The sequence below is a fragment of the Ceraceosorus guamensis genome (assembly GCF_003144195.1).
Source record: "Ceraceosorus guamensis strain MCA 4658 unplaced genomic scaffold IE81scaffold_14, whole genome shotgun sequence".
NCBI lineage: Eukaryota > Fungi > Basidiomycota > Exobasidiomycetes > Ceraceosorales > Ceraceosoraceae > Ceraceosorus > Ceraceosorus guamensis.
In genome coordinates this window covers 346,760-370,059 of record NW_020290009.1, presented here as the reverse complement: position 1 = coordinate 370,059, position 23,300 = coordinate 346,760, and the positions used below count along the sequence as shown (strand labels likewise).

General features: G+C 56.7%; 6 protein-coding genes across 6 annotated transcripts; 2 read left to right on the top strand and 4 right to left on the bottom strand.

Moving 5' to 3' along the window:
- Nucleotides 1–74: 74 nt before the first annotated feature.
- Nucleotides 75–681, bottom strand: IE81DRAFT_287715 (hypothetical protein; the record flags this gene model as incomplete). Its single annotated transcript, XM_025511727.1, has 2 exons — nt 75–266; nt 427–681. 2 exons carry the CDS (start codon nt 679–681, stop codon nt 75–77), a joined length of 447 nt encoding a protein of 148 aa, XP_025371283.1.
- A 2,944-nt stretch (nt 682–3,625) lies between these two features.
- On the bottom strand, nt 3,626–7,505 carry IE81DRAFT_48327 (hypothetical protein). Its single transcript, XM_025517375.1, has 3 exons — nt 7,368–7,505; nt 4,713–7,269; nt 3,626–3,825 (listed from the first exon to the last, which is right to left on the bottom strand). The coding sequence occupies exons 2-3, from the start codon at nt 7,237–7,239 to the stop codon at nt 3,737–3,739; spliced, it is 2,616 nt and encodes an 871-aa protein (XP_025371282.1). The 5' UTR covers nt 7,240–7,269; nt 7,368–7,505; the 3' UTR covers nt 3,626–3,736.
- Nucleotides 7,506–9,996: 2,491 nt separating this feature from the next.
- On the top strand, nt 9,997–13,446 carry IE81DRAFT_329085 (hypothetical protein; the record flags this gene model as incomplete). Its single annotated transcript, XM_025515126.1, is given in 7 exon segments — nt 9,997–10,055; nt 10,238–10,649; nt 10,854–11,329; nt 11,349–11,608; nt 11,688–12,319; nt 12,392–13,369; nt 13,417–13,446. 7 exon segments carry the CDS (start codon nt 9,997–9,999, stop codon nt 13,444–13,446), a joined length of 2,847 nt encoding a protein of 948 aa, XP_025371281.1.
- Nucleotides 13,447–14,426: 980 nt separating this feature from the next.
- IE81DRAFT_321786 (carbon-nitrogen hydrolase) lies at nt 14,427–16,473 on the bottom strand. The gene is made up of 5 exons (XM_025513447.1): nt 15,450–16,473; nt 15,236–15,352; nt 15,066–15,164; nt 14,698–14,976; nt 14,427–14,609 (listed from the first exon to the last, which is right to left on the bottom strand). Exons 1-5 carry the CDS (start codon nt 16,081–16,083, stop codon nt 14,542–14,544), a joined length of 1,197 nt encoding a protein of 398 aa, XP_025371280.1. The 5' UTR covers nt 16,084–16,473; the 3' UTR covers nt 14,427–14,541.
- Nucleotides 16,474–18,120: 1,647 nt separating this feature from the next.
- On the bottom strand, nt 18,121–18,300 carry IE81DRAFT_321784 (hypothetical protein). Its single transcript, XM_025513446.1, has one exon. It carries the CDS (start codon nt 18,285–18,287, stop codon nt 18,129–18,131), a length of 159 nt encoding a protein of 52 aa, XP_025371279.1. The 5' UTR covers nt 18,288–18,300; the 3' UTR covers nt 18,121–18,128.
- A 1,881-nt stretch (nt 18,301–20,181) lies between these two features.
- Nucleotides 20,182–22,800, top strand: IE81DRAFT_346050 (hypothetical protein; the record flags this gene model as incomplete). The annotated part of the gene is made up of 3 exons (XM_025515993.1): nt 20,182–20,612; nt 20,685–20,853; nt 20,920–22,800. The coding sequence occupies 3 exons, from the start codon at nt 20,182–20,184 to the stop codon at nt 22,798–22,800; spliced, it is 2,481 nt and encodes an 826-aa protein (XP_025371278.1).
- Between the last annotated feature and the right edge of the window lie 500 nt (nt 22,801–23,300).

Sequence of the window (23,300 nt, the reverse complement as noted above, 5' to 3'; positions counted from 1 at the left end):
AAGACGACGCAGGATGGAGGGCTTTCAATAGAATCCTTCCAACGCGCTGCAGTGCTTCGAGGCAAACGCGAGCTCTACGCACCTTCGATGTACTGCGCGACGTGCTTGCGGATGCTCGATGCCCCCTTGCTGTGAGAGTATGCTCCAACACTGCCAACATCGCGTAGGATCTGCTCAGCACGAGCTCGGGCATCGGAGGGAAAGAGATCTGACAAAGTGCCGGATTTGTTCTGCAGCAGGTCGGGGTACTCGGTCAATGCCGCAACCTGCATTCACGAGAGGAGGGGGGGGGGGGGGGGGGGGGGGGGGGGGGGGGGGGGGGGGGGGGGGGGGGGGGGGGGGGGCATGACGCGTGTCAGTCAGTCGTCTGGGTGCTACAACTTGCGCACAGCCCGCTTAGCACTGGCCATCACATTCGTCACTGACCTGTCTCCAGAACGTCAGGGGCTTCTGCGCTAGGTAAGGTTGCTGTTGCGGATTACCGATGTTGGCGGTGACGACGCTATCGAAGCGAATGCCATTCTCCTTCTTGACCTTTTCGTGATCCCCCGAAGCCAACAGCTCTGCATATTTGTTGGCGCGATTGGACAATTCTCCTCGTACAGCGTACTCGACGTTGAGCACGTGCGGGTTGATGCTCTTTTCCGTCAAGACGGGCTGGTAAGATGTTGAAGCTGACATCGTAAAGGACTTGATCAGTCCCGGCACAACCTTGGAGCGAGATTGGGAGCGAGGAGTTGATGCAGAGGAAGCGTGATTAAAGGATGAAGATTTGTACCCAAAGACGGCGAAGTGGGAGAGAATGTGTGCGGATGATGAATGTTTCCCAGGGGTGGAGGAGAAGAGCGTGGAAGCTAGGCCGATGCGAGTCATGGTGCTTTGAACAGCCCTCCAACTCCTCCGAACAGTCGGAGATTGTGCGTGCGGAAGGAAGCGGGCACGGGTGACCGGATGAGAGGAACGATTAAGTTGAAATGCAAGCCTGTGCAAGCTGCAGGCAGTCTGGGCCCCCAGTCAGAAGCGGGACCGCGGCGTGGGTGGATCAAGGGTGGTGCAGGTGCGTAGGTGTGGTCAGCAGGGCTGCCTTATCGATCTCTAGCCGATGACGCTAATTCAGCAAGGTCTGCTTGGTGGCTGCCGTTATCACGAAAACGTTGCAAGCGGAGCTTCGATCCGCGTACAGTCGTGAGTAGCTCTCGTCTTTCGCTGCTGCTGAATTGAATTGAATGTCAAAACGCAAATCCACAGGCAACGGCAAAGTTGCACAAAACCTCTCGAACAAGAAGCCGCCAGCATCACGTAGCTTAGCGAAGCAGAGTGACGTGACGTGACGTCCCGGCCGGCCGGCCGGCCTCTGAATTCCTGCTGGTTCTTCTTGCGTCTGCCGCCGCTTCTGTTCGCGCAGCGCGTTTTGCCTCTCGCACAAGTCTTATAGTCGTGAGTTGCTCGGACTGCTGCCGGCGCCTGCTGCTCCAATCGCGCTGCATGCGAATGTGAATGCTGAAGATCCGATGACTCACCTCGCAACGGATTGACGATGGATGACTCACGATTGTGGAGGCGTCTGCTGCCATGCATGCAGTCGCGTGACCGCCGTGGACGGAAAGATCGAGATGCTTATCATTCTCGCTCTCGCATTCGCATTCGAGTTTAGTCAAGTCGACAGCGCTCAGCTTAACGCCTGGAGTTTGGTGTACTCTTGCGACTCACAAATGCATTCTTCAGCATACTCGTGACTATCAAGCATGCGCTTGTGTATATCATGACGCTTGTGTGCGTCTGCGAACCCGGCAGATGAAACCGCTCTCGCTTTCGAGTCTCTTATCGGCAAGTCTGTAGCGCATTCTCCCTCTCGAAGCAGCGATGCATCTCTAGTCCTCACCACTGTAATGCAGGCTCGTCGGGCATGGCCATCGCTCAGGAGAGCGTGTTGATTGATCATTGGTGACTTGGGTACATGCGGCAAGGGTGGTATGATAGGATGCTGAGACTTGGAGGGTGGAAAACGCTTGCGCGTGATTGTTCGTGGTCAAGAGCAGTGACAACACCACAGGGTGTGAGGATGCGGCGAGGCGTGCGCCTTATGGGCATTCTTCCACGAAGCGATTCACAACGAGAAATATGGCTGCGGATTACTTGAGATGCTGGCGGGACACCAACTCGACACTTCATCTGCGCACGCGATTGACGCTCGTCGTTGAAGCGCCCATTCCGATAGGTCCCCCTCCTCGCTTAGAGACCCAGCCCCAATCAGGATCAAGTTCTTCCTTTTCTTTCCTTTCCTTTTCCTTCTGCAGGCGAACACGACGCTCCTTCTCTTCTCTGCGCAAGCGCTTCTCTCTGGCCAATTTAGCCTTGGCCAACTCGGCTTCGATGACACCTTTCGACGGTCTGCGAAGCCCTGTCATGGCCTGAGAGATGGTAGAGGACCACAGCTCGGAGTCGTCTAGCTCGTCTATATCCTCGTCCGTGTCATTGAAGTCGTCCGAAGCATCGCCTCTACGAGAAGGCAGAGCGCCGAGAGAGGCTGTTCCGCGCAAGCCTTTGCCGCTGATCCTACCGCTCTTCCGTGCGTTGCGAGGCACATTAGCGCTAGATGTCGTGGCACGCAGACCGGGCGAGGTAGTGTCATGCGAACCATGTGCGGTTCTGCTGCTGCCCGTTGTGCCACTCCCGTTGCGTGTGTTGGCTGAGATGCCACGCGTGGAGGAGGAGCTCTTTACTTTAGCTGACATCACCTCTTGTCCAGCCGCACGCGTCGTGGCACGCTTCTTTTGAATGGCCGTGAGCCTTTCTTCTTCAGCCAGCTCCTCCGGATCCATAGCGTCGCTATCGCTATCGCTTTGCGCGTCCTTCTCCTGCGACTTGCCTTTGCCCGCCTCGTGTGCTCGAGACTCGGGCTCAGAAGCCGAAGAGCTGGATGAGAAACCGTCCGAGTCGTCATATTGCCATACGCGACCTTCGCGAGGACGACTGGGTCTTGCTCCAAGCTGATTGGACGGCAGAGGAACAACAGAGTATCCTCGCGCATCCGGTCGGCGAGGCAAGGAAGGTGATGGAGCGGGCATGCTGATGCCTGCTAGATGAGAATCCGATGGCGAATTGAAGCGCGGTCTCGTAGGGCTATGGCCAAAGGACGGCGCACGGGACACTCGCGGTGAGGCGGCAGGGGACAAATCGCGGAGCGAAGAGCTGGGCGATAAAGTCCGAGTCGGATTTGACGCGGGCGACAGATTGTTCGAGCGACCAGGAGACGCGGGAGGCGCAAGGTGAGCCATCGCCAGGCCTTCCGCAGGCTTTTGCGCCGTCGGCTTGTCAAGCTCTGCAGCGGAACTTGCGGCATCTTCAGAAGGCTTCGAAGTCGCAGAGCTGCTTGAAGCTTGCCTGCGAGTCTGCGATGGCTCGCGCTGGCTCTTGCGAAGAATGTTTGCGAGTGGCAATGGCAGCGTTGGTCGGCGCTTGGGCTCATGAGGGCGCTTGTCGCTCGGCACCTTCTCTCTGCGGGCATCATCATCCTTGCTCTGTGTCATTTTGGCACTCTGCTGATTTGTCGAGCCAGGAGGCGAGTCGGGTCGCTTCTCCGCATTCGCATTAGCAGTCAAGGCGCTGAAATTGGGGGACAGAGGAGACTGAGCATTGGCGAGATGACTGGAAAGACGCGTGTCGTCAAGCGCCGGAGAAGTTACGCCCTTGCTCTTGTCCTTGTTTCGCGCAATATTTGCAAGGACTTCAGCCCCTAGAGCAGCAACTTCCTCTTCGTGTCGACGGCGTACTTCAGCGGCTTGTTGGGCGTTGAGCATCGGCAGCGTCGCATTGCGCGGCTTGCTGGCGGCAGTGGAGACAGAATCTTGTCCGGGCTGATGAGTGCCAGGACGCGGACTCCGCAGCTTGCCCTCTGGCGAGAGCGTATCGTGCGACGCAGCCATGGAGTCTTCCGCTGCATCCCTCTCCCCTTCGGCCTGTTGTGCAGCCAATGCTCTCCCAGCTGTCGGAGTGCGAGCATCTGCGTCATCCTCCGCCGCAATCGGTGATGGGCTTCGCCGTCTTCGCTTGGGCCAGCTTCGATCAGACGAGTAGCCCTCGCCCGTCGCATCAGCGTCCGCTTCAGAAGCCGCCAAGTCAGCGTCAGCCACGGGAAGGGCCGCTTCGCTATCGTCGAGGTCCACTGGACCGTCAGCGGCGCTTGCACGCTTATCGCCAGTGGCAGCGTCATCAACGCTCTCAACGCTAGGCGCTGCGAGGGAGCGGCGATACTCCTTGGCGAGACCTGCGAAGCCCCACTCGTGCGGCTCGAGGACTTCCTCGTAGTCTGTCTCAGCATCACCAGAGCGCTCGCCTACCCTGCGCGCCTTGATCTTGGTGCCGTCGGGTAGGGTCACCATGCCAGTACCGCCTGGGCGGCTTGCACGGATCATCTCACGTCTCCTCAACCTATCATCTTCGTCGCCAGAGCCCACACTGCTGTTTCTGCTCTTGACTGAACTGGCGCGGGAACTGGCGCGTCCTCGTCTGCGACTTCGTCTGCGCGATCGCGCTTCCTCCTTCTCTGAGGAGAGCATTGACATCAAGTACCTAAACGGCACGCGGGATGATTGTCGACCATGTGAGCCTCAATCAGTGCTGCGCCCGACCGTTCGCAACTCACACTTTGCTTCGTTCGCCGAGAGTGCTCCACCTTCTCGCCCAGCCTTCCTCGTCGCTATCGCTGATGCTGTCACTGTCTTCGGCTGCGCTGCTCATGCCATCTATCTTTGGCAGTGTGCCGTTAGCCGCCAAGTTCTGCAGGACCCTTTCACCATCAGCCGCGTGTTTTTTGCCGCTCGAAGAATCCTTGGAGCCTCTTCTTCCCCCTCCATTCTCGACATCTTCCTCCAATGATGGCGGAAGCATTCCGAAGGGATGCGGCAGAGGTGCAAAACGGATCTTCGGTGGACCTAGACCTTTGCTTGACTGCGAAGTGCTCCGCCTCTTGCTGAGACTTGGACGATGCTGAAACACGCTCGAAACGTCTTCGACTTGCGTTGAAGCAAGCGATGGGACAGAATCTCGACTGTCGGTGCGCCCGCCTGCTATGCTGGGTCGCTTTGGCGAGCTTTGGTCGGCCACATCCATAGTAGCGCTGGCGTCTCTGGAATCTCGAAGCACAGCAGAGTCTGTAGAATGCGTCGACTGCGCTCGTGCTCGTAGCGGTAAGCCGAATCTGAGCTGCCCGCTTGCCAAGGCCATGGCAGCCTCAGCACTTCTACGCGTGTTGATGATCGCGTTCAAAGCTGCAAGCTCCTCTGGGTCCATTGGCTCCTCTTCGGCAGCGTCTTGCTCTTCTTCGATTCGCAAGCGCTCCAACTCGCGCTCACGGCGGTCTCTTTCCCTGTCCTTCTGCAAGCTCTCCCTCCTCGCTGCATCCGAAGTGATGGAGCTGTAGCTTCCCGAGCGACCATGGGCGCTGTTGGGTCTTGACCGGTTGATTCGAGAAATGGGACGAAAATCCGTCGTTCCGCTTCCATTTCCCCAGCCCGCCAGCATGCTGGCCTGCGCATTGAAAGATAGGTCCGGCAAGCCCATGTAGAACGCCTTCTTTGGGATTCCCCACACCTTTTCTTCCGCCTCCCGCTCTTTCTCTCTCAGGCGCTCTCGTTCCTTCTCTCGCGCAATTTCCCGCGCCCTTGCTGCTTCGCGCGCGGCTTCTCGGCGCTCCCGAGCAGACGCGACAACAGGCACCCGCCTGATTGTCAGAGGAGGTCGAGTCTCGTCATTCGCAGGAGGTGATGCCCCGACAGACTCCCACCGCCAGTCGTCCACCACTGTTTTGCGCTGGCCGGGATTCAACAGGATAGAGGAGCGGGGAACATCATATTGCGCCATTACATTATTGAAGCTGGTGGCTCCAGTCGATGGGCCAGCAGTGCGCGGGTATTGTATCGCAGCTGCGCCTCCCCCACCCGGCGCACCTAAGCTGGAGCTCATTTGCATCAGAGCTCCGCTGATGCCACCTGAAGGATTGGCAGAGCGTGGTCCGCCGAGCAGAGAGTACGACGAGGGGCGCAAAGCTTCTTCACTCAGCATGCCGCCAGAGAAGCGTCGCAGCAAGGAGGAAGATGTGCTAGTGCCGCCCTCGGGTGTGACCAACGGTGGCCGCCCAGACTGCGGGCCTGCACTCTTTGACTTCTCTGGACCTACGTCGGGCGCAGCGGCGCTGTCGTTGAGCGTTTCGACCGGTTCTGTGCCCTCCTGCCCTGATAAGGCACCCGTGGCTGTAGCATCGCTCCTGCTATCATCCATCGAGTAAGAGGGCGCATCACTGGCCTGTAGTGCAGGTTCGGCGCTATCTACCTGGAGCATGTCTGAATGGGTGCCTCCTCGAGGTTGTGAGGAGCTAGGCTGCCCGCCATCGCCTTCATGCATTCCAAGCGATATGTTTTGCGCTTGTCTGGCCGATCGACTGAGCTGCGCGTGGTCGTCGTCGTGGTCGAAATCCACGTCGTCGATGGTGACGATTGGCGTCGACGCTCCAGACAAGGGCGCGTGAGACGCGTCTTGCTGCTGACTGTGCCCGGTGTAGGGCAAGGAGCCACGCCTCCCGCTAACGATGTCTTTGACAGTGCGTGTGAAGCTACTGCTGTGTCTTGGTGCTTTGCGAGAAGAGGTAGCTTCGGCAGCTTGGCTAGCGCCGAGGCTCTCCACAGAAGCTCTTGCCGAAGATAGGCCTCCCGCTGTCGTTGGCGCCAAGCAGGAAGCGCTCAAATTGACTGTGCCAGCGTTGCTCGGGGATGAAGAAGGAAGAGCTGGCCGGCTGAAGATGTGAGTCCAGCTGCCTTTCGGGCGAAGCCTGGGAGATGCGTTTGGGTCTGTCCACGACGAGGCGCCTTCTGCGACGACGTTCGATGGACGAGTAGGCGTCTTAGACGAGGCAGACGTGGCTGAGCCCCAAGAGGCCGAGAGCAAATCGGGAGAAGGGTAGGACCCGGCAGCACTGTTCAAGTCAGATTGCGGTTTGGTTTGAGCTCTAGGAACGTCCACTGCCCCTGATCTGGAGGTCGTTTGGTTGGGCGTAGTTGAGCCCGATGCAAGGCGTGCCTCAGGTTGCGAGGTGAAGGCCAGTCCTTGGAACTGCGGCGCGTGTGTATTGAGCGTCGTGTAGTCTGAGTCGAAGTCGCTTTGGTGTTTCTGGGGCTCCGATGTCGATGATGCTCTCGCGCCGGCCCCGACGTGGGTATCGATTGTTGTGCTGAGCGTGTCCATGCCGCCGTGCCCCCGCGGAAATACAATTCGCTAAACAGTTCACAACAAAATAGGTGCCAGCGGCGACTGCCTTAGCCAGGAGCAGCAGAAGCAATAAGGCTGTGCTGCAGAAATCGCACGAGACGCACTTGCGCAGCTATAGCAGCTATACTTGTTTGACTATTCTTGAATAGATCCTAGCTCTGCCTCGATTGTAATGGGTCTATAGTACCGGTAAAGTGTACCGGTGCGCATGCGGCTAAGCCGTTCCGTGCTCTCGTGGAAATGACTTCAAACTTGTTCACGATTTGTATCAAGTCTATCAGTCGTGATCGAGCGAGCAGCCCGGTGGAAGAGCAAGGCGCACAATCTTGAATTGCTCCTGCTGGCGATTCGCGACTGTGGGAGAGCGGTGTCGCGCGTGAGAGCGAGGGACACGGGCGCGTCGACGGGTGATGTGGGAGAAGCAATGCTCAAATGCACGCCAAGACTTTGCTTTAGGAGGGCTAACAATCACAATCAAGAGTTACTGTAAGATCTTGAATGCTGCTGATGCGGCGCCGAAAGCAGACACATCGTTCGCTCTTGATTCAGATTGGCGCGGTCGATGATGATTGATGTGAGAAGCCCTTCTTGTGAGGTCGTGATGGGTCTGGTGTAAGTACGCATATATATACATGCTGTGGTGACTGTATATACGTTGTGTACCGTACCGCTCACCGGTCTCGTCGGCGCACTCTGTCTCGCAAAGCTTTCATCAATCAGACCACCGCCTCAACAAGACATCGCAGCGCGCCTGGATGCTTCAATTACTGCAGCCGGGAGTGTGCGAGCCTGCGGGCAAGTGAGGGCACTCGATCGCGACGACGACCACAGCACGAGGACGGCCATTGGCGTAGACGCTAAATAAGTGCTGGTGCGGCTCACGCGGTTCCATATCGTTGCCCGCGTGTGCAGCTTTTTAGCAGCAATTTTGCCTCGCGTGGGAGCAGAAGCAATTATAAGCACAGCAGCACACCGCCGATGCCGCACGTCCATCGTGCATCATCCATCAGATTCAGCTTCCAAGCGAAGTCGTAGCTGCAGAATCGACCTCTCCAGGCTGACACATAGCGAACGTCGGTGGGAGGACCCCTGGACAGGTGTGCACGCTCTTATAGAAGTTGCACCACGCGGACATTCGAAAGCGTGGCCCCGCGTCGCCAAGCCACAACGTGATGATCTGCATGATTCACCAGCCGCATCAGCAATGAGCAGCAACAGAGGCACACAACGTACAAGATGTCAACGACAAAACCCCTCGAGCACCACACCCAGCCTGAGCCTGCTACGTTTGCGACTTTGAATCACAGTCGTCAATGGGAATAGAAGGTTGCCAGCCTACGTCAAGGAGCACCCACACCTGAGCTTTCATGAATGTCTAATGTCTGCTCACTTTTCAAAAGTCAAGTCAAAGCAAGCTGGGCCGGAACGTCTCGTCGCGAGGCTGTGCAGGACACCGCGCGCCTCATCCGATTCATGTTCACATTCAAAATCCAACCTTGACCACCTCGTAAGCGGAACGTGCACGGTCAATCGTCAATCACCGTGAATGACAGCATTCGTGATTCTGAGTGGAAGAATGCTGCAGCACCTGCAGCTCGAATCTTGCAGCTTGCATACCCGACGAGGTGGCCGCCCAGGTCTCAGAGCTCCGCCATCTCGAATGATGAGTCTTTTGAGTCACGAGTGTGAGTTCAGCGAGCACGCCTTATTCACATGATTTGCCCGCACGCACAGCAAAGAGCGAGGGTGAAAGCATGCAGCAGCAGCATCGGACCAATCCATGCCGAGTTTCGAGTCTAACGTGTTGCCGATGGCTCGCTACATATCAAGAATCGCGACCATGTTCGCTGCTCGCAAAGGATGATGCTGCTTGGTCGAAGGTGCTACAGGGCAACGAGTGTGTCGTAGCTGATGTTTGCAAACTTTGAGTGACAGCGACAAAGGATGTGGGTTGCGTGGCTGCCTGTGGAGAGCGGGGATTCCTGCGAGCACGGACGCAGTCGAGGATTCACATCACTTGAGTCACCATCCGAGGGCAAATGGCACAAGCTGGCGCTTGGGATTCGCCTAACATCGGAACAGACGCAGAGAACGAGCTAGATACTTGAGCAAGTCATCGTTGTATTGATGCCGGAGCCGGTGATAGAATCATTGAATTCATGATCAGGATCCAAGATGCTTCATCCTGCTCTTGAGCGACAAGTCCCACGTGGAGTATGGATCGATCGCATACTCTCGACTGATAAATCACGTGGTTCACCGACCCGACCGAGGTCACGTGGGATTGAATTTGGATGGCGCTGGCGCGCGCTCAGCCCAACGGTTGCGCTCAGCATGCATGCGCGCTAAGGGACGCGCGCGCAACCAACACTTGTCATTCCTGGCGCTTGATTGTAGAGGTTGGTGGAGGAGGGCTATATAGTCTCGCTATCTCGACGAGAACCTTTCCTCTTCCGACCTCCATCACCCTGTTCTACCTCCCATCTTGTAGGATAATCACCTTTGACATTTTGACATTGGCCGGGGATCCAGTCAAGGCGAGCGCTTCGGAGCAGTGGGGCTCGGCGCGGTGGGGGACTCAGCGAACAAAGTTGTGAGTGAATCGTGCATCCAACCCTGCTTCAACCCCCAAAGCGCGCGCATTCGCCGTTCGTCTGACTCGATGCTTGCCATTCGCAGTGGAAACAGGAATGATCAACACCCTCAATCATAGCACTCGAATTTTCCTACAAGATGGCGGACACTGGACTGCTTCCTTCATCTCCGGCCGAGTCGGAGATGCAGGAGCCAGTGTCCGTGTCGACGTCGACGGCGGCGACCAGCACTTCGACCGCGTTAGCGGCCAGAGTGCCTCGGGCCCCGTCGGACATGGACATGTTCCTGTCGGAATTCATGACACCATCGTTGGATGACCAATTTGGGGCAACGACTACTTCCTTTGAAGATCTGCTATCGGAAATTTTGGGGCCATCAGGTTCGGGATCAGAGCCGCCAGTTCCCACAAGCACCGACCGAGCAGCAGCATCATCAAGGTCACACGCTTCAGTAAGCACAGTCCACGCGCAAGGAGCAACTTTCAGGCCAATAGCACCCTTGGGTACGACCCGAGGCAGAGCAGCTTTATCGAGACATCAAGCCATATCCGGGATTGGCTCTGCACGAGCAGCAATGTCCACGTTGGATGCGACATTAAGCACACTCACCACGCAAGCCGCACCACCTGGGTCAGAATCACCATCGAACTTGAATGCCACAGAGCATGCTGTGCCCGACACTTCGGCGCCCTCTTCGGCAACAGCTCCAGCCACAAAGCCGAGCTCTCGACGAAAGAAGAGAAACGCACCAGCGGGTGCGGCCGATACGCTCTGCAAATGGCTTCGCACTGGGTGAGTGACATCCTCGAAAGCAGCATTTCTTTACGCGGCTGACCCGATCGCGAGTTTCTCATCGCCTGCTACCGCTCTTTTGCTTCACATAGCTATTGCGCACGTGGTCGCGGCTGCTGGTACAGTCACGATCTTCCAGACGATGAAGATGCGCCGCTAAACTCTCTTCCTGCGACCTCGTCAAGGCATCAAACCACTGGACAGGGCAGTTCTGTCCACCCAGGCGCGCAAAACGTCGTCGCCATGGAAGCCTCCAGCTCGACTTCTGCCGTGGCAACTCACGGTGCAATACCAATGGGACAAGCCAATGCGGAAGCACCGTCAGAACCGCGCTCAGTAGGCAGAGAGACGAATCCATACAACGTCGGCGGCGTTCCTTGTGCTTCTACGGAGCTCGACGGCATCGCTGGCTCGACGACTCAATCACCAATCGGCGAAGCTTCGGCAGCCGCATCTGGGTCCTTCAAGCACAGAAGCGGGCCAGCAAGTGCCGTTCAGAGTAGGGTAGATCAGTCCAGCGAAGAGCCTGAAGTGTGCTTGATGTGCCAGAACCCGCTCCCCGAGGTAGCAGCCATGTCTCCGGTCTGCGACCACTTTGCCTGTGTCCCATGTTATACGACATGGAGGAAAAGCAAGGGACGCAAGGATATAAAGTCGAATGTCGCCACTAACGTACACAAGTGCGTTCTCTGTCGGAAGGATTGCTGGTACATGTGAGTCGATAGACCTGCATGCGCTCGCCAAGCTCATCTTCCTGACTAGCACCCTTCGAATCTTCCGCCATTCGTTGCACGATAGCATACCGACAAGGGAACGTCTACGTACAGGACCTGCGAAGGATGCGTTCATCGCAAATTGGCTTGAGCAGCACTCGCGCACAACCTGCCGTCACTTCCAGCGCACGTTGCGCAAGACGCGTGCCAAGTACAAGCTCGACCGCCCGGATTGTCCTTTCGGTGGTAAGTTCCGCCCTCCGCTCCAATACTTGGGCAAGGCCACCCACGAAACGTCGACTCATTGTGCTCTACTGCCCGACAGATCAATGTCAATTTGCCCATGAGCTCGATCCGGGCTCGGGCATCCGTCAAGCTCTTGGGTACAATATTGTCGGCGCTCCACGCCTCAAAAACAACGAGCGCAAACACGGTTATGAACGTTACAAAGTTGTCGTCGGGCCTTCCTCGTTCTCGAAAAGCATCGCTGCCGAGGCGGGAGACGGTGCTCCTCAGGAGACAATTCCTGCGCAAGTTGAGGCCTCAGCCGCTACTAGTGCGACGGCAGCGGGCGATGCGTCTGTACATCCAGAACCAACGGGCACTGATATTCCCGCCGGCAATCGTGAAGCGATTGGAGACGATGGAATCTGGGCATTGACGACCTTGGACTCCGCCACCGATTCTACGGTGACGGCAGCAGGCGACGCGTCCGTAGACCCAGTAGACCCAGTAGACCCAGAAGCAATGGAAACTGACAATCCGGCCGGCGATCGTTTAGCGATTGGAGACGATGGATCCTGGAGATTGACGACCTTGGAGTCCACTACCAACTCTAGTGCCGGTGCGGTCGGGACAGAATCTGCTACTCAAGCGCCCACACCCATGGATGTCGACGCTCCATTGTCCACTGCCACAACGGCTGCGATCACGGATGCACAACTATCTCCCTCTGCGGTAAGTCATGACAGTCTCATAGACCGTCCCATGACGCCGCTTTCTGAGATTTGAGCGACTATGCGGCAACAGCAAGGCGCGCAGGACCCTGATATCATCGTAGGGACAGCAACACCACCGGCGAACGCTTCTAGTCCACACAACAGACCCACTGCTGCTCCTGTAGCTGAAAGGACTGACTACAGCCAGGTCGTGCCTGACCGCTTCTTGTCAAGAGAGCTGGCCAAGTACCATAGCGCGTACATGGGAGGCGCTATAAGCTTTGACCGAGCCAAGACGCTGCTCCATGCGGCTGTTTTTCGCGCTTCGACTCGAGCAGTACCCAGGGACCTGTGGTCCACTCAAATTGGCGTGGTAAGCACCGCGCTCTTCGTGCACCTCGAGCAAGGTGGAAGAATGATTCCGGATGCAGCAACTCGACGACGCAGACTTTTGGAAGCTGCTTACCGCGGCGAAGACATTCCACAGGGATCCCTAGGCCCAAACACTGTGCCGGATGTCCCAGTCGCAAGGCGAAAAGGTCGTAATTTGAGGCGGACGCGCATCACGCACACAGCAGGTCACGCGGAACCTCGCGAGACCACCACAGTCATCGACGGTGGCCCCGCAATCACGGCTCTCATTGAATTTGCGGCCCTGGAATTGGGTGACCCTTTGCTCTGGGTCCCTCGCATCTTGCGCATCCCAACTAGGCGAGCGTCGGACGCTGCTATGGACGAGGACTACGGACCGAGGGCGACGTGTCCCCCATCCAATGTCACAATTATGGCTCAGGCTGTTCAAGTTGCCTTAACGTTCGTGCCTAGGCCAGTGCGCATTGCTAGTCAGTTTGGCGTTCCGGTAAAGTCATCTGCACCTCCCGTTCCGACGCCACTCCCGCCAAGTATCGGGCTCTCGGCCATAAAAAGGTGGATCGAAGGTCTGCCTCCCCGAGTGCAGCGCTATCTCGCAGCACGCAGGCCGGAATATCGGCCTCCCGACACGGAGAACGCTGTTCCGGGCCCCAATCAGCGGAACAACAATGTCCGGGAGGAAAGCTATCTCAAACCAGTCTGTTTCTTATGGATCAGTCACTTGGCCGAGAAATTCACCCGCAGGCACGGCAGCATATCGGCCAGACGTGGTGATGCGGTCTGGACCAGCGGTCACCTCCCTGCTCACGTCAAGAAGTTCATGGCGTTGTGCAAGCCTCTGGGTAATGTTGGCCTGGCAACGACCGTGGCTGGCGTCGAAGCTTCATTCCAGCGCATGCCCTCTAGAATCAAGCAGATTCTTCCAAACTTTGCCGCCTCCCTCTGGCGTGCATTGATGCTTGATCGCTCCGTGGCGAGACAAGTAGCGGCTTGGCAGGGCCAACGACGAGCCATTGCGCCTCTGCCCAGTCGCAGTCGCTTTGGAGCGCCGCTACCTGTCTGTCCACTACCCCCTGAATCCAAAGCGGCGGCTGCAGCAACACGAACGGAGACTGACCCACCGGAACAGGTAAGAGATAGCAGTCTATTGATCACCGCATCCCTAGTGCCCAATGTACTGACCTACGCTCCGTCACCTTGAATAGCCCAACTCGCCAACGGGTTGCAATCGCGTTCGTTCCACCACTGCGCCTCTATGGCGATCCGAGCCTAAATTGAGGCTAGCGCTCGACTGAGCGTATGGTGCCTTGAGCTTGGCCATCAGAAAGATCCTGGCGCACCCTTCACCGCTAAGCACCGACTCAAGAACTCCCGACTCTCGCTTTGATCTTGCAAGGCGCGTATACGTCCCTTTCGATCCTTTCCTATTCACGTGATTCCTTTAGCCCCGGCATTCAGCTCGTCAGAATCTTTTCAAATCAAAATGACTCGCAAACCGTCTCCGAAGTTCTCGTCTCTGTTCTCAAGCATGTGACCGTTCAATCTCTCAAGTATCTCGACTCAAAGCTTCTAGAACCGCACAACATGTCTCAGCTATATCAAATCTACTCATCATTGTCACGCGACGAAACGCATCACACATCGCCTCTCATTCAAGAGCATCATCAACGGCGTCAGCAAGTCACAAGTGGCGACTTCAAGGCCACGAAGAGAGCTCGCAGATGCTCCTCTTCAAACGCATTTATCAATGATATATCTCAAACCGTGTCTCGCTGCGCGTACAAATTTGGTGATGTAGCGGATCCAGGAGAAGGTTGCATCGCAAAATAAAAAGATAGCTTCCCACTTGCAAGAGGGAACACATCGCATTTATCGCGGCGCCTCGCCCTTGCCCGAGGGGCCCTCTCGCGAGACGTCAGCGTACAGATCAAAGCGACCTATTCAAGGACATTGAACAGACACCAGAGCGACGCATTGGTCAATTGAGCGCAGGTTCGTTTCCAGCGGCATACCAAAAGAACTCACGTTGAGTGCTCACAGGCAAACCCTTCCTGCAAGCTTCCACAATCTCCTTTTCCAATTTTGCCGTCACTACGCTATCCGTCTCGTCGGTCGTGGCCAAGACGGTGCCCCAGGGATCGACGACGGTACTATGACCCCACGCAGGGTAATACTTTTCTACTTCTAGATCGCGAGCGGATGGACGAGCAGGAGAGCAGCCTAGGACGTAGAGCTGATTATCAGCTGCACGTGCACGGAGTAGAAGCTCCCAGGATCGAGGACCTGTGGTAGTGTTGAAAGCGCCTGTCATTGTGCAAGGAAATGGGGACGCGCCGGCGAGCAAAGTTGTGAGGGCAGCGCTTCTCGGTGTCGAGGCGTGATGGGCAGCTCACCCGGGTAGATCATCCCGCATGCTCCGGCCCTCGATGCGATCTGCGCCAGCTCCGGGAACCGCATATCGTAGCATATAGCCAGGCCGAACCTTCCCAGCGCTGTCGAGGGCACAGACCGGTCGCTGATCAGCTATGTGTCGCTGGACTCGCCCAGAGCTATGCTCACTCACAGCAGTCAAACATAGTCACCTGATCGCCTGGCGACAGCGTCAAGGATTCTTGGAATTTCATGCCTGGCACGTCGATATCGAACAGGTGCACCTTTCTGAAGAGCGAGATGATCCGGCCTAGAACGGGGCAAGTATGGCGGATGAAGACGATCGTTAGACTGCAGTGTGAGCAAAGGGGTAAGAAAGATGCAGAGAGGGACGTTTGCTATCTGACCTTTCTCGTCAAAGACGCTTGCCGTGTTGTAGAGCCTATCATCTTCCCTCTCCGGTATGCTCCCACCAACGACGACGCAACCCGTTTCCTTTGCTAATCGGCTCAACATCACCAGGCTTTCGCTCTTGCAATCTTCACCCAGCTCGACTGCGCCCGCGCCGTTCTCATTGTCGATGCTCCACCTCCTCTTGCTCCTCTCTGCACGTTGCGAGCTCGAGCTAGTCTGACCCTTGATCTTGCCCCACAGACCTCCAAAGTCTTCGGCATACGTAGCAAAGTGCTGCGTGCCGTAGAGGGACTGCCAAATTTCTGGAAGGACGATGAGGTTGACACTTGGATTGGAAGACACGTACGAAAGAACTTTCGATCGGCCTTGCGCCAAATTGTGGGCTTTGTTGGCTGTGACGGAGAGCTGGAAGAGCGCTGCGTTGATAGGCTTCCGGATGCGCGCTTGAGGAGCGTGAGAAAAAGTCGCGGTGGACATGGCGCGAAGGCTGGAATACTCTTGGCACTGGTAGCTTATTGGGACTGACCGTTGTCTCGCGATGCGGGCAAGGAGGGGCGCAGGCTGAGCTTTCAGCGCAGCCGAACGTAGAGCAGTCTGAGTCGTAATTGGCCGACTGATGATAATCATCAGGCTCGGAGGAGCTAAGCCGTCGCAATTCCGATTTTGTGTCACTTGAAAGCCGCACCGAGGCTCAAGCGTGGCGCGATTCCTAGAACAAGTCTGCTTATAGCCTGTCACAATATGGTGGATCGAATCTGTTCCCTCTTGATCACATTCACGATTTGGAAGAGAGCTAGGCGATGGAGGTTGACCAGCGCGCAACCAAGTCTCCTTCAGTCAGAAGAGTATCATCGCTGTGCGCGTGCGGGTCTCGAGTCGTGAGTGGAGGTCTGGTGCGAGATAGCGCGTTTCTCTGGGTACATGCTGCTGTGCTGGTCGTGCGGCCAACGAGTCGCGGCGCAAGGGCAATGAAGTCACGTGACACGGTCCGGCCAACGTACCTTCGAGACGCAGTCGTGAGTGTTGAGTCGAGAGTCACATCGACATCACTACCGTACATACCTTCTTGTCTGTTTGTGGAGCCACTTCTTCGATGTTGCTGATGGCTTCCACGTGCTGCCTTGACATGAGATTGCCGCATTCGGGGCTTCGCAGCGTATTCACTACGTGACCCAACCCCACTTACATCCACAATTTACGACTTGCGCGGACGCGGGTCAACTCTAAGCCGGATCCGCAACGGATATATCTCTGCCTTTGCCGCCTCGCATCTCATACCTGATTGCACTTGTCTCAGATACCTCGCGACACCTCTGATTGAGCATTCCCGTGACCAGCGTGCAGCAGCAAGAGAGGGTTGTCGTCGGGCAGATCGGACGCCGCACGGATGTCCGAGCTGAGATGTAAAATCGAGCTCAGGAGAAAGAAGCGGAAGTTGAATTTGCGACCGGTTCCTGCATTTGCGAGACCCGCTTCTCGCCCCAATCATTTTTCCCTGCTTCTTTGAGGCAGTGAAGGGCTTTGAACAAGGCGCGTTTGTGCATGTCACGACTTCGGACTCCTTCACGCGGATTCGCGATGGACGAGGAAGAAGCGTTCTCCTTGCTGGGGAAGCAGAGTGTGGATCTCGACGATCGCGACGCGAGTGCGCAACGTGACTCTCCAGAGTCACGAGTATGGGCGTTCGGCGATCCCACCTTTCCGATCATAGGCAAGGAGACGTTCGAAAGCCTCACAAAGGCTTCATCGAGGCTTGAGAACAAGCAGATAACAGCACCGGCGTTTGTGCCCCACGTCGACCCATCATGCGGGGTACATCACCCGAGTGCAGCTTCAATGCGACCGCGCTTTGTACCGTGACTTTTTGACTGCAGACGCTCAAAGCGCAGCCATGTCACGTACACAACCAAGGATTGGATGTCTCGGCGGCTCGAAATTTGTGGGCAAGCACGTGCGCCACACTCACCACCAAGTGCGACATCCCAGTGAGGTCCGATCCCGAGCTCACACACTACATGTACTACTAGTGATTTGCGAACGATTAGTACGAAGAGTCTGGCCTGAAGGTGCTGCTGGCGTTCCTGTGATGCGGAAGCGTCCCTGTTGCCCAGCTTGTCGAGCGAGCCTTGACTAGCAGCTGAAGAGCTGTCAAATCGAGCTGCGCGGTCCAATGCGGAGATGAACGCAAAGCTTGGGACTCGTTTGGACCGTGCACAAGATTCAAGACCACATGAGCACCTGTCTATGAGCTCGCTAGAGCCAGCTTCATCGACGACGCAGGCCTCTCCGGTTGCTGGCGTCAATCACTCGCACTGCAATGGATCCTCGAACGATGCGCAATTGCGCGGTCCCGCGGCAGAGGATCGGTAAGGCGTGAGGTGCAAAGAGTGGAAGCAAGATTAAAGAGTGCCGTGAAGAGTTCTCGCTGAAGTAGATGCCTTAGCGGGAGTAGTGCCTGCCGTGGACTCGGACTGAACTTTGGACTGATGTTCACCTGCACCCTTCGGCAGCTTGCAGTAGCTAGGTACTCGATGCAGCAGGCACGGGAACGTGTCGTACAGCCCAAAAGCGGCGCGCCCAATACTCACACGCTTGCAAAGGCTGCACTTGGTGCCTCCATCTTCCCTCCCTCGTCGACGCTCTGGCTGGCTTTCACATCGTTGCCCGAAAATTTAGCGTGCCAGTGTCGAATGCCATTCTAGACGAAGGAGCTTCTCAAGGGAAATAGATGCGTGCTGCCCGTCGACCAAAAACGTGAATGCTCGTATAGCGTCGACTTCGCGGGCTCGAGCAGCGTCGTTTCCCATCGGGAAGGATTGCGCACCTTGCATGACACCACGCTCACGACTCGTTCGGGCACTAGAACGCGAAGCAAGTGAAATCTCATGCCGCTGACTCCCAATCGGTATCACGAAGCGAAATTCCGCTGACCCTCAATTTTAAACTAGGGATCGCTCTGATGCCGTGGGATTCCGCTGAAGTTGCTTATGCTTCAGAGGTATTCGCGAGTCAAGGGCGTTCATGGTGCGAGCGGCATCGTTGTGATACGCGAGTGACGAGACTTTGTCTGGCATCTTTCCCTGAAGGACTGCCGGACGAAGAGGAGGGAACTCAATGACTGTATGTCACTACTACCACTAGCTTTCAAGTCTTGCCAGCAGGTTTGGCGAACCGAGACGCTCCCTCGCAGCCGTAGTGTCTTTGCGCCTCTCTACCTCAGTCTGAGCTCGGGTCGGTGTGTGATGACATCCGTCGTCTCTGGTCAATGCCACCTCAGGACTGCCCTTTGCGCCATAGAGCCCAAGTCAGAAGCGCGACACGGAAATTGTACTTCCGTTTTGAAGAGGTTCCGCCCCGGCGCTCCCCAGACAACGTCGGCACCAATGTGAATGTGAATGTGCAAAGACGACAATCTGCAGGTGTACCGTACCTGCCCAACGGGAGCCGGCTGGACGTTGAGCCTAGGCCATTCATTCACAGACGAGGCACGCCGTTGCCGCTTGCCGAAGAAGGACCGTTACCGTTTCATTGATAGCGGCCCAACCTCGCATGCGTTCGTGCATGAGGAACGGCCGCTCCGTAGTGCAGAGTGCGTGTGAGCGTGCGTGTGCGTCCAGTCGTGAGTGGTACATAGAGTACATAGCACCGGTATAGGGTGTACAGTAGTTTTTGAGCATTGTTATTCTGATTACTAGTAGTGGTAATCCTTCACCGGTCAAGATCGTGACACTGCAGGCGCACTGCAAGTAGGCCTGTCAGGGATGCGTGTCGTGCATCGGCAGCATCACTCGTCGCTGCATGCTGCTGCTGTTCCACTCACCCTTCTGGCCTGCACAGTGTGCCAGGCGGGCGTGTACATATCACCAGTGGGTCTCTCCTGCAGAGGCCGGGGCTCGCTCGGCAGCTTCCATACAGTGCAGCACCTCATCAGAAGCGCGCTCATTGCGTTGCGCTGCACCTGCAATCCTACACTTACGGCTGCTACTCGCACTGTCCCGACCCTTTGACCGTCGGCTAACTTAGCTGAGAGAGCGATCCACGCACCAGGGTCCTGTACGAGGTACCATTTGCCGGCAACCGTCAGCAGTGTAGTAGTAGCTCCGTAACGTTGCCCCCACCCGTCAGCGCTTCCGGCCTGCTTCACTACAGCCCTAGTTGACTGCAGCACTCTGCATAGCAACGCAACCTGCCATCCGCTTCAGCGCTTGTCAAACCATCCGTTGTCTCACCACCAGCTAGACTCCGCTTGTCCATTCGTCACGCCTTACCACAATCTACAAGACCCTCGCTTTCACTGACCAGCTCAGTCTCTTACCCTTTGTCCACCTTCACATCCTTCGCCATCGCTTCGCTGGAAGGTTTGCGAATTGGAGCACTTGGCATCTACTCCGCAAACGCAAGTCGGACTCCGCTGCCTTTCATTTCAGGTCGTACAATTAAGAAGCGGCTCGAGGGTGCAACGCTTCTCGACCCGCTCCGCATTCTCCGCATCTTCACGCAAGACTTCACCACCTTTTTACCTGTCGCCAGCTTCTTAAACCATCTTCGGAGTCGATCTTTTCCGTATAACACGGTAGAAACGCAGCAGGAACAGCGTTCCCACCCGCTTCGTCGCATCCAGCAGCACGCACTTCCGCTCATAGACGATGCCACGCTCGTAAAAAATTCACGCGTGCGCCGCCCACTCGCTTGATCGATGCTGCGTCTCTGATCGCCAAACAAAGTATGAGTCAGCTGGGTGAGATGGCCACGGAATGGGCCATGGAGTCTATTCGCGCTGTGGCCGCGCAAGAACGAAGAGCAGGGAGGAGGGGCCAGTGGTTGAGCCAGGGACTCGGCACAACATCGACCTCGGCACGTCCTTTAGCAGCTCACGAGGACGTGCTCAAAGGTGGAGCAATGAGGCTTGCTCGACGCTGGACAAGTTCGGTGGTCAGACCAGAAAACTTTTCAGCCATCGATGGATCCGGTTTCGTTCAGCCGGATGCTGAGGCGGGACTAGTGTCACGGGATGGTACCATCGTGGATCTATGCATCTGCGTCGTGTCTCTCCTGGGGGCGTTAGCAATCATCTTGCCCTATGTCTTCAGCAAACGATCACGAAAGTTGAGACATTCACTGATTCTCGGCTTGGCTACCAGCGATCTGATAAGCAGGTGAGTGTCCTGTCATGATGCGAAGCCGCCCTCAAAACAGAGCGCGGGCTGAAATGTCACTCTCTCCCACAGCCTGGTTCTCATCGCGTCTGCTGCTTTTCGCCTCGCGGGCGGTGACCTCGCCACGGCTGATCGGTATTGCGACTTTACCGGCTACGCCCTCACATCGTCCATCTTCACTCAGCATCTGTGGAATCTGGCCATTGCGATCATCACGTACATGATCCTGGTCTTGCCCTTGGTGAGTACCTAGTCGAAGCACTGTTGGCGCTCGATTTCTGACACCGCACCTCGGTCCGCCTCATAGCATGCGTTTACCCTCGCGGTGGAGCGACACATGGTCTGGCTTTGGCCCATCGTTTGGGCCATTGGACTCGTCGTCAATGGGTTTGCGTTTGGTTTCGTGGGCTACTCCAACGCGGGTGGCTTTTGCAACATTGCCAGCGGTCGAGGTGGGCGATACTTCAACGCCATCTTCACTTTTGTCCCACGTGGCTTCGTCGTCGTCGTCATTCTCATCCTCTACACGCATCTCTTCTTCTTCTTGCGGAGGACGAATCTTTTCTCTTCCATGTCACATCGGCTCTCGTCTCATGATCACGGTCAGCAGCGCTCCTTGCGCTCGCTGACGGCGCGACTCTCCCGACGCTCAGGTCATCATCCTGGCGATGCGGAGGAGAATGCATTTGGCACGCCCTCCCAACTCGTGGGACGAGATCACAAAGGCTCCCATCCTCCGAACGGCATTCTCCAAAACGGCCTTGAGCAAGGCCCTCGAAGAGGAAGCGCTGCTACAACCACCTCATCTTCGGCACTTGGAGGTGGAAGCACCGTCAGCGGTCAGCACCGTACACCAGACTCTTACAAGGCTTCCGGCGAAGAAGATGTGCCAGCAGTGACTTTGCTCGGCAAAAACGACATTGAGATGGTCGAATGCGCCAATTTCTGCCGCGCTCACGAGGATGGGAGAGGAGGTACAGAAGTGACTACTACAGTGGAGCGCGATGGTCATGCCGGGGAGAGCCCCCTGACGATCGCATCACCGCTCACCAAGACTGCTGAGACACGGACGCCTGGAGAGTCAGGAGCTTTTTCCAACACTAGCACCCAACCCGGCGACGTGTCTTGGGCGTCCACTCTCTCCGCACCCGCAATCGCAAGACCCACACTGCCACACCGGCCAAGCACTGCAGGGTCTACCGGCTCAAAGCGAAGACCACCAGCTCTCGCATTGCACAAGAGACCGTCCACTGCGGATGTCACCCATTCGTCGCGTCGGTTGGGCACCTCTGCTCCAGGCGACTTGGAGTCAGACGAGGATGCAGACTTTGCCGACGATACCTGGCAAGACACCTGGTCGCCAGTCGGCAAGATGAGGCCTAGAAGAGATGTCGTGGACTTCAACATGACAAGCGCGCCTCGCGAGCATCTGAGACATTTCACTTTTTCGCCTGTTGCAACTAGCCGGCCGCCTACGAGCTCTGGACCCACACCCCTGCCTTCCTTGCCCCACTCCCCGAGTCTTTCTGCCGCCGCCTCGGGCGCAAAGACGGGAGCTGCAGAGGACAACATCGCTACTGGGCTTGTTGAAGAGGCTACCGACGGCGAGAAAACAGCTGCTCCACATTACGAGCAAGCGCTTGGAGACGATTGGACGTGGGGAATGGCCGTCGGCGGCAAGACGCCAGCTACAGCAACGGGCCAGCAATCCCGTCACACGAAAGAGACAAGCGCTCGCTCCTCACCGGCGAGATGGTGGCGTAGAAGTATTGCGCGGCAAGATGTCGAGGGCGGACGAACTACGTTTGGTAGCAACAGCAGTAGCACCGTCGACGAGCACCACGTCGAATCTTTGGGCAGCACACTGAATCGTCAAGCCAGCGTCTTGATGTTGCTCTACCCGGCCGCCTACTGTCTCCTCTTCTCCGTCTCCATCATCCGCATCATCACGGATCTTGCGGATCCCGCACCTGGTCATAGACCTAAAGACCCAAACGGCGCGTTGAGAGCCATCTCTCGATGGTTCGTCTTTGCGCAAGGGGCTTTCGACGCAATCATCTTCCAAATCGTTGAGCGCCAATTTAGATCGAGGATGAAGCGCCGTCGACAAAAGGCTGCAGGCGAGGCAGTCGACCCGAGCATTCTCTCGCGCGTGAGGAATTTTTTGGTTCCTTCTACGGCTAGATAAAGTTGAGAACATCGGGAGGGCGCTTCGCTCTGAAAGCTTGAGGCAGCTCGTACGGACCAAGTCTCGAATGGGCTCGGCGCTTGGCTTCTCGCATCGAGAAATCGGGAAATCTCCACCTCTACCACGTTGCGGCAAGCGTAAGTCCAGACGAGGCTCGCAAATGCTATCCATCGACATCATCATCTGTTGTACAGTACACTATTATTGTCAAATTCACCTCTGCAATAGTCATGACAGTCTTCAAACACCGCTGCCACACGAGCTGAAGGGCTAGCGCTTGAGTGCTGCCTTCCGAAAAAGGGCGTTTCTCGGGGGCGCGGGGACGTGTCACACAGCATGAGTAGTGGTAGACCAGCATGACCATTTCATGGAATGGCCGCGCCACGCGTCAGCTTTTGTAACTAAACGTCACGCGATGTGAGAGGGGGGAGTGGACACTTGGAGCAGTCGTGATGGGGGCAAGCAATCGCATGTTGCATCGCAGTCGGCACGAGCTCTTT

Coding starts and splice junctions, on each gene's coding strand:
- IE81DRAFT_321786 (XM_025513447.1), bottom strand. CDS start 16,083: ATGATTATCATCAGTCGGCCAATTACGACTCAGACTGCTCTACGTTCG. Junction 15,165..15,235: donor GGTGACTATGTTTGACTGCT/GTGAGTGAGCAT, acceptor TGCCCTCGACAG/CGCTGGGAAGGTTCGGCCTG. Junction 14,610..14,697: donor TTTGCCTGTGAGCACTCAAC/GTGAGTTCTTTT, acceptor GTCCTTGAATAG/GTCGCTTTGATCTGTACGCT.
- IE81DRAFT_321784 (XM_025513446.1), bottom strand. CDS start 18,287: ATGCAAGGTGCGCAATCCTTCCCGATGGGAAACGACGCTGCTCGAGCC.
- IE81DRAFT_48327 (XM_025517375.1), bottom strand. CDS start 7,239: ATGGACACGCTCAGCACAACAATCGATACCCACGTCGGGGCCGGCGCG. Junction 3,826..4,712: donor CGCAGCCGAAGACAGTGACA/GCATCAGCGATA, acceptor CACTGCCGCCAG/CAAGCCGCGCAATGCGACGC.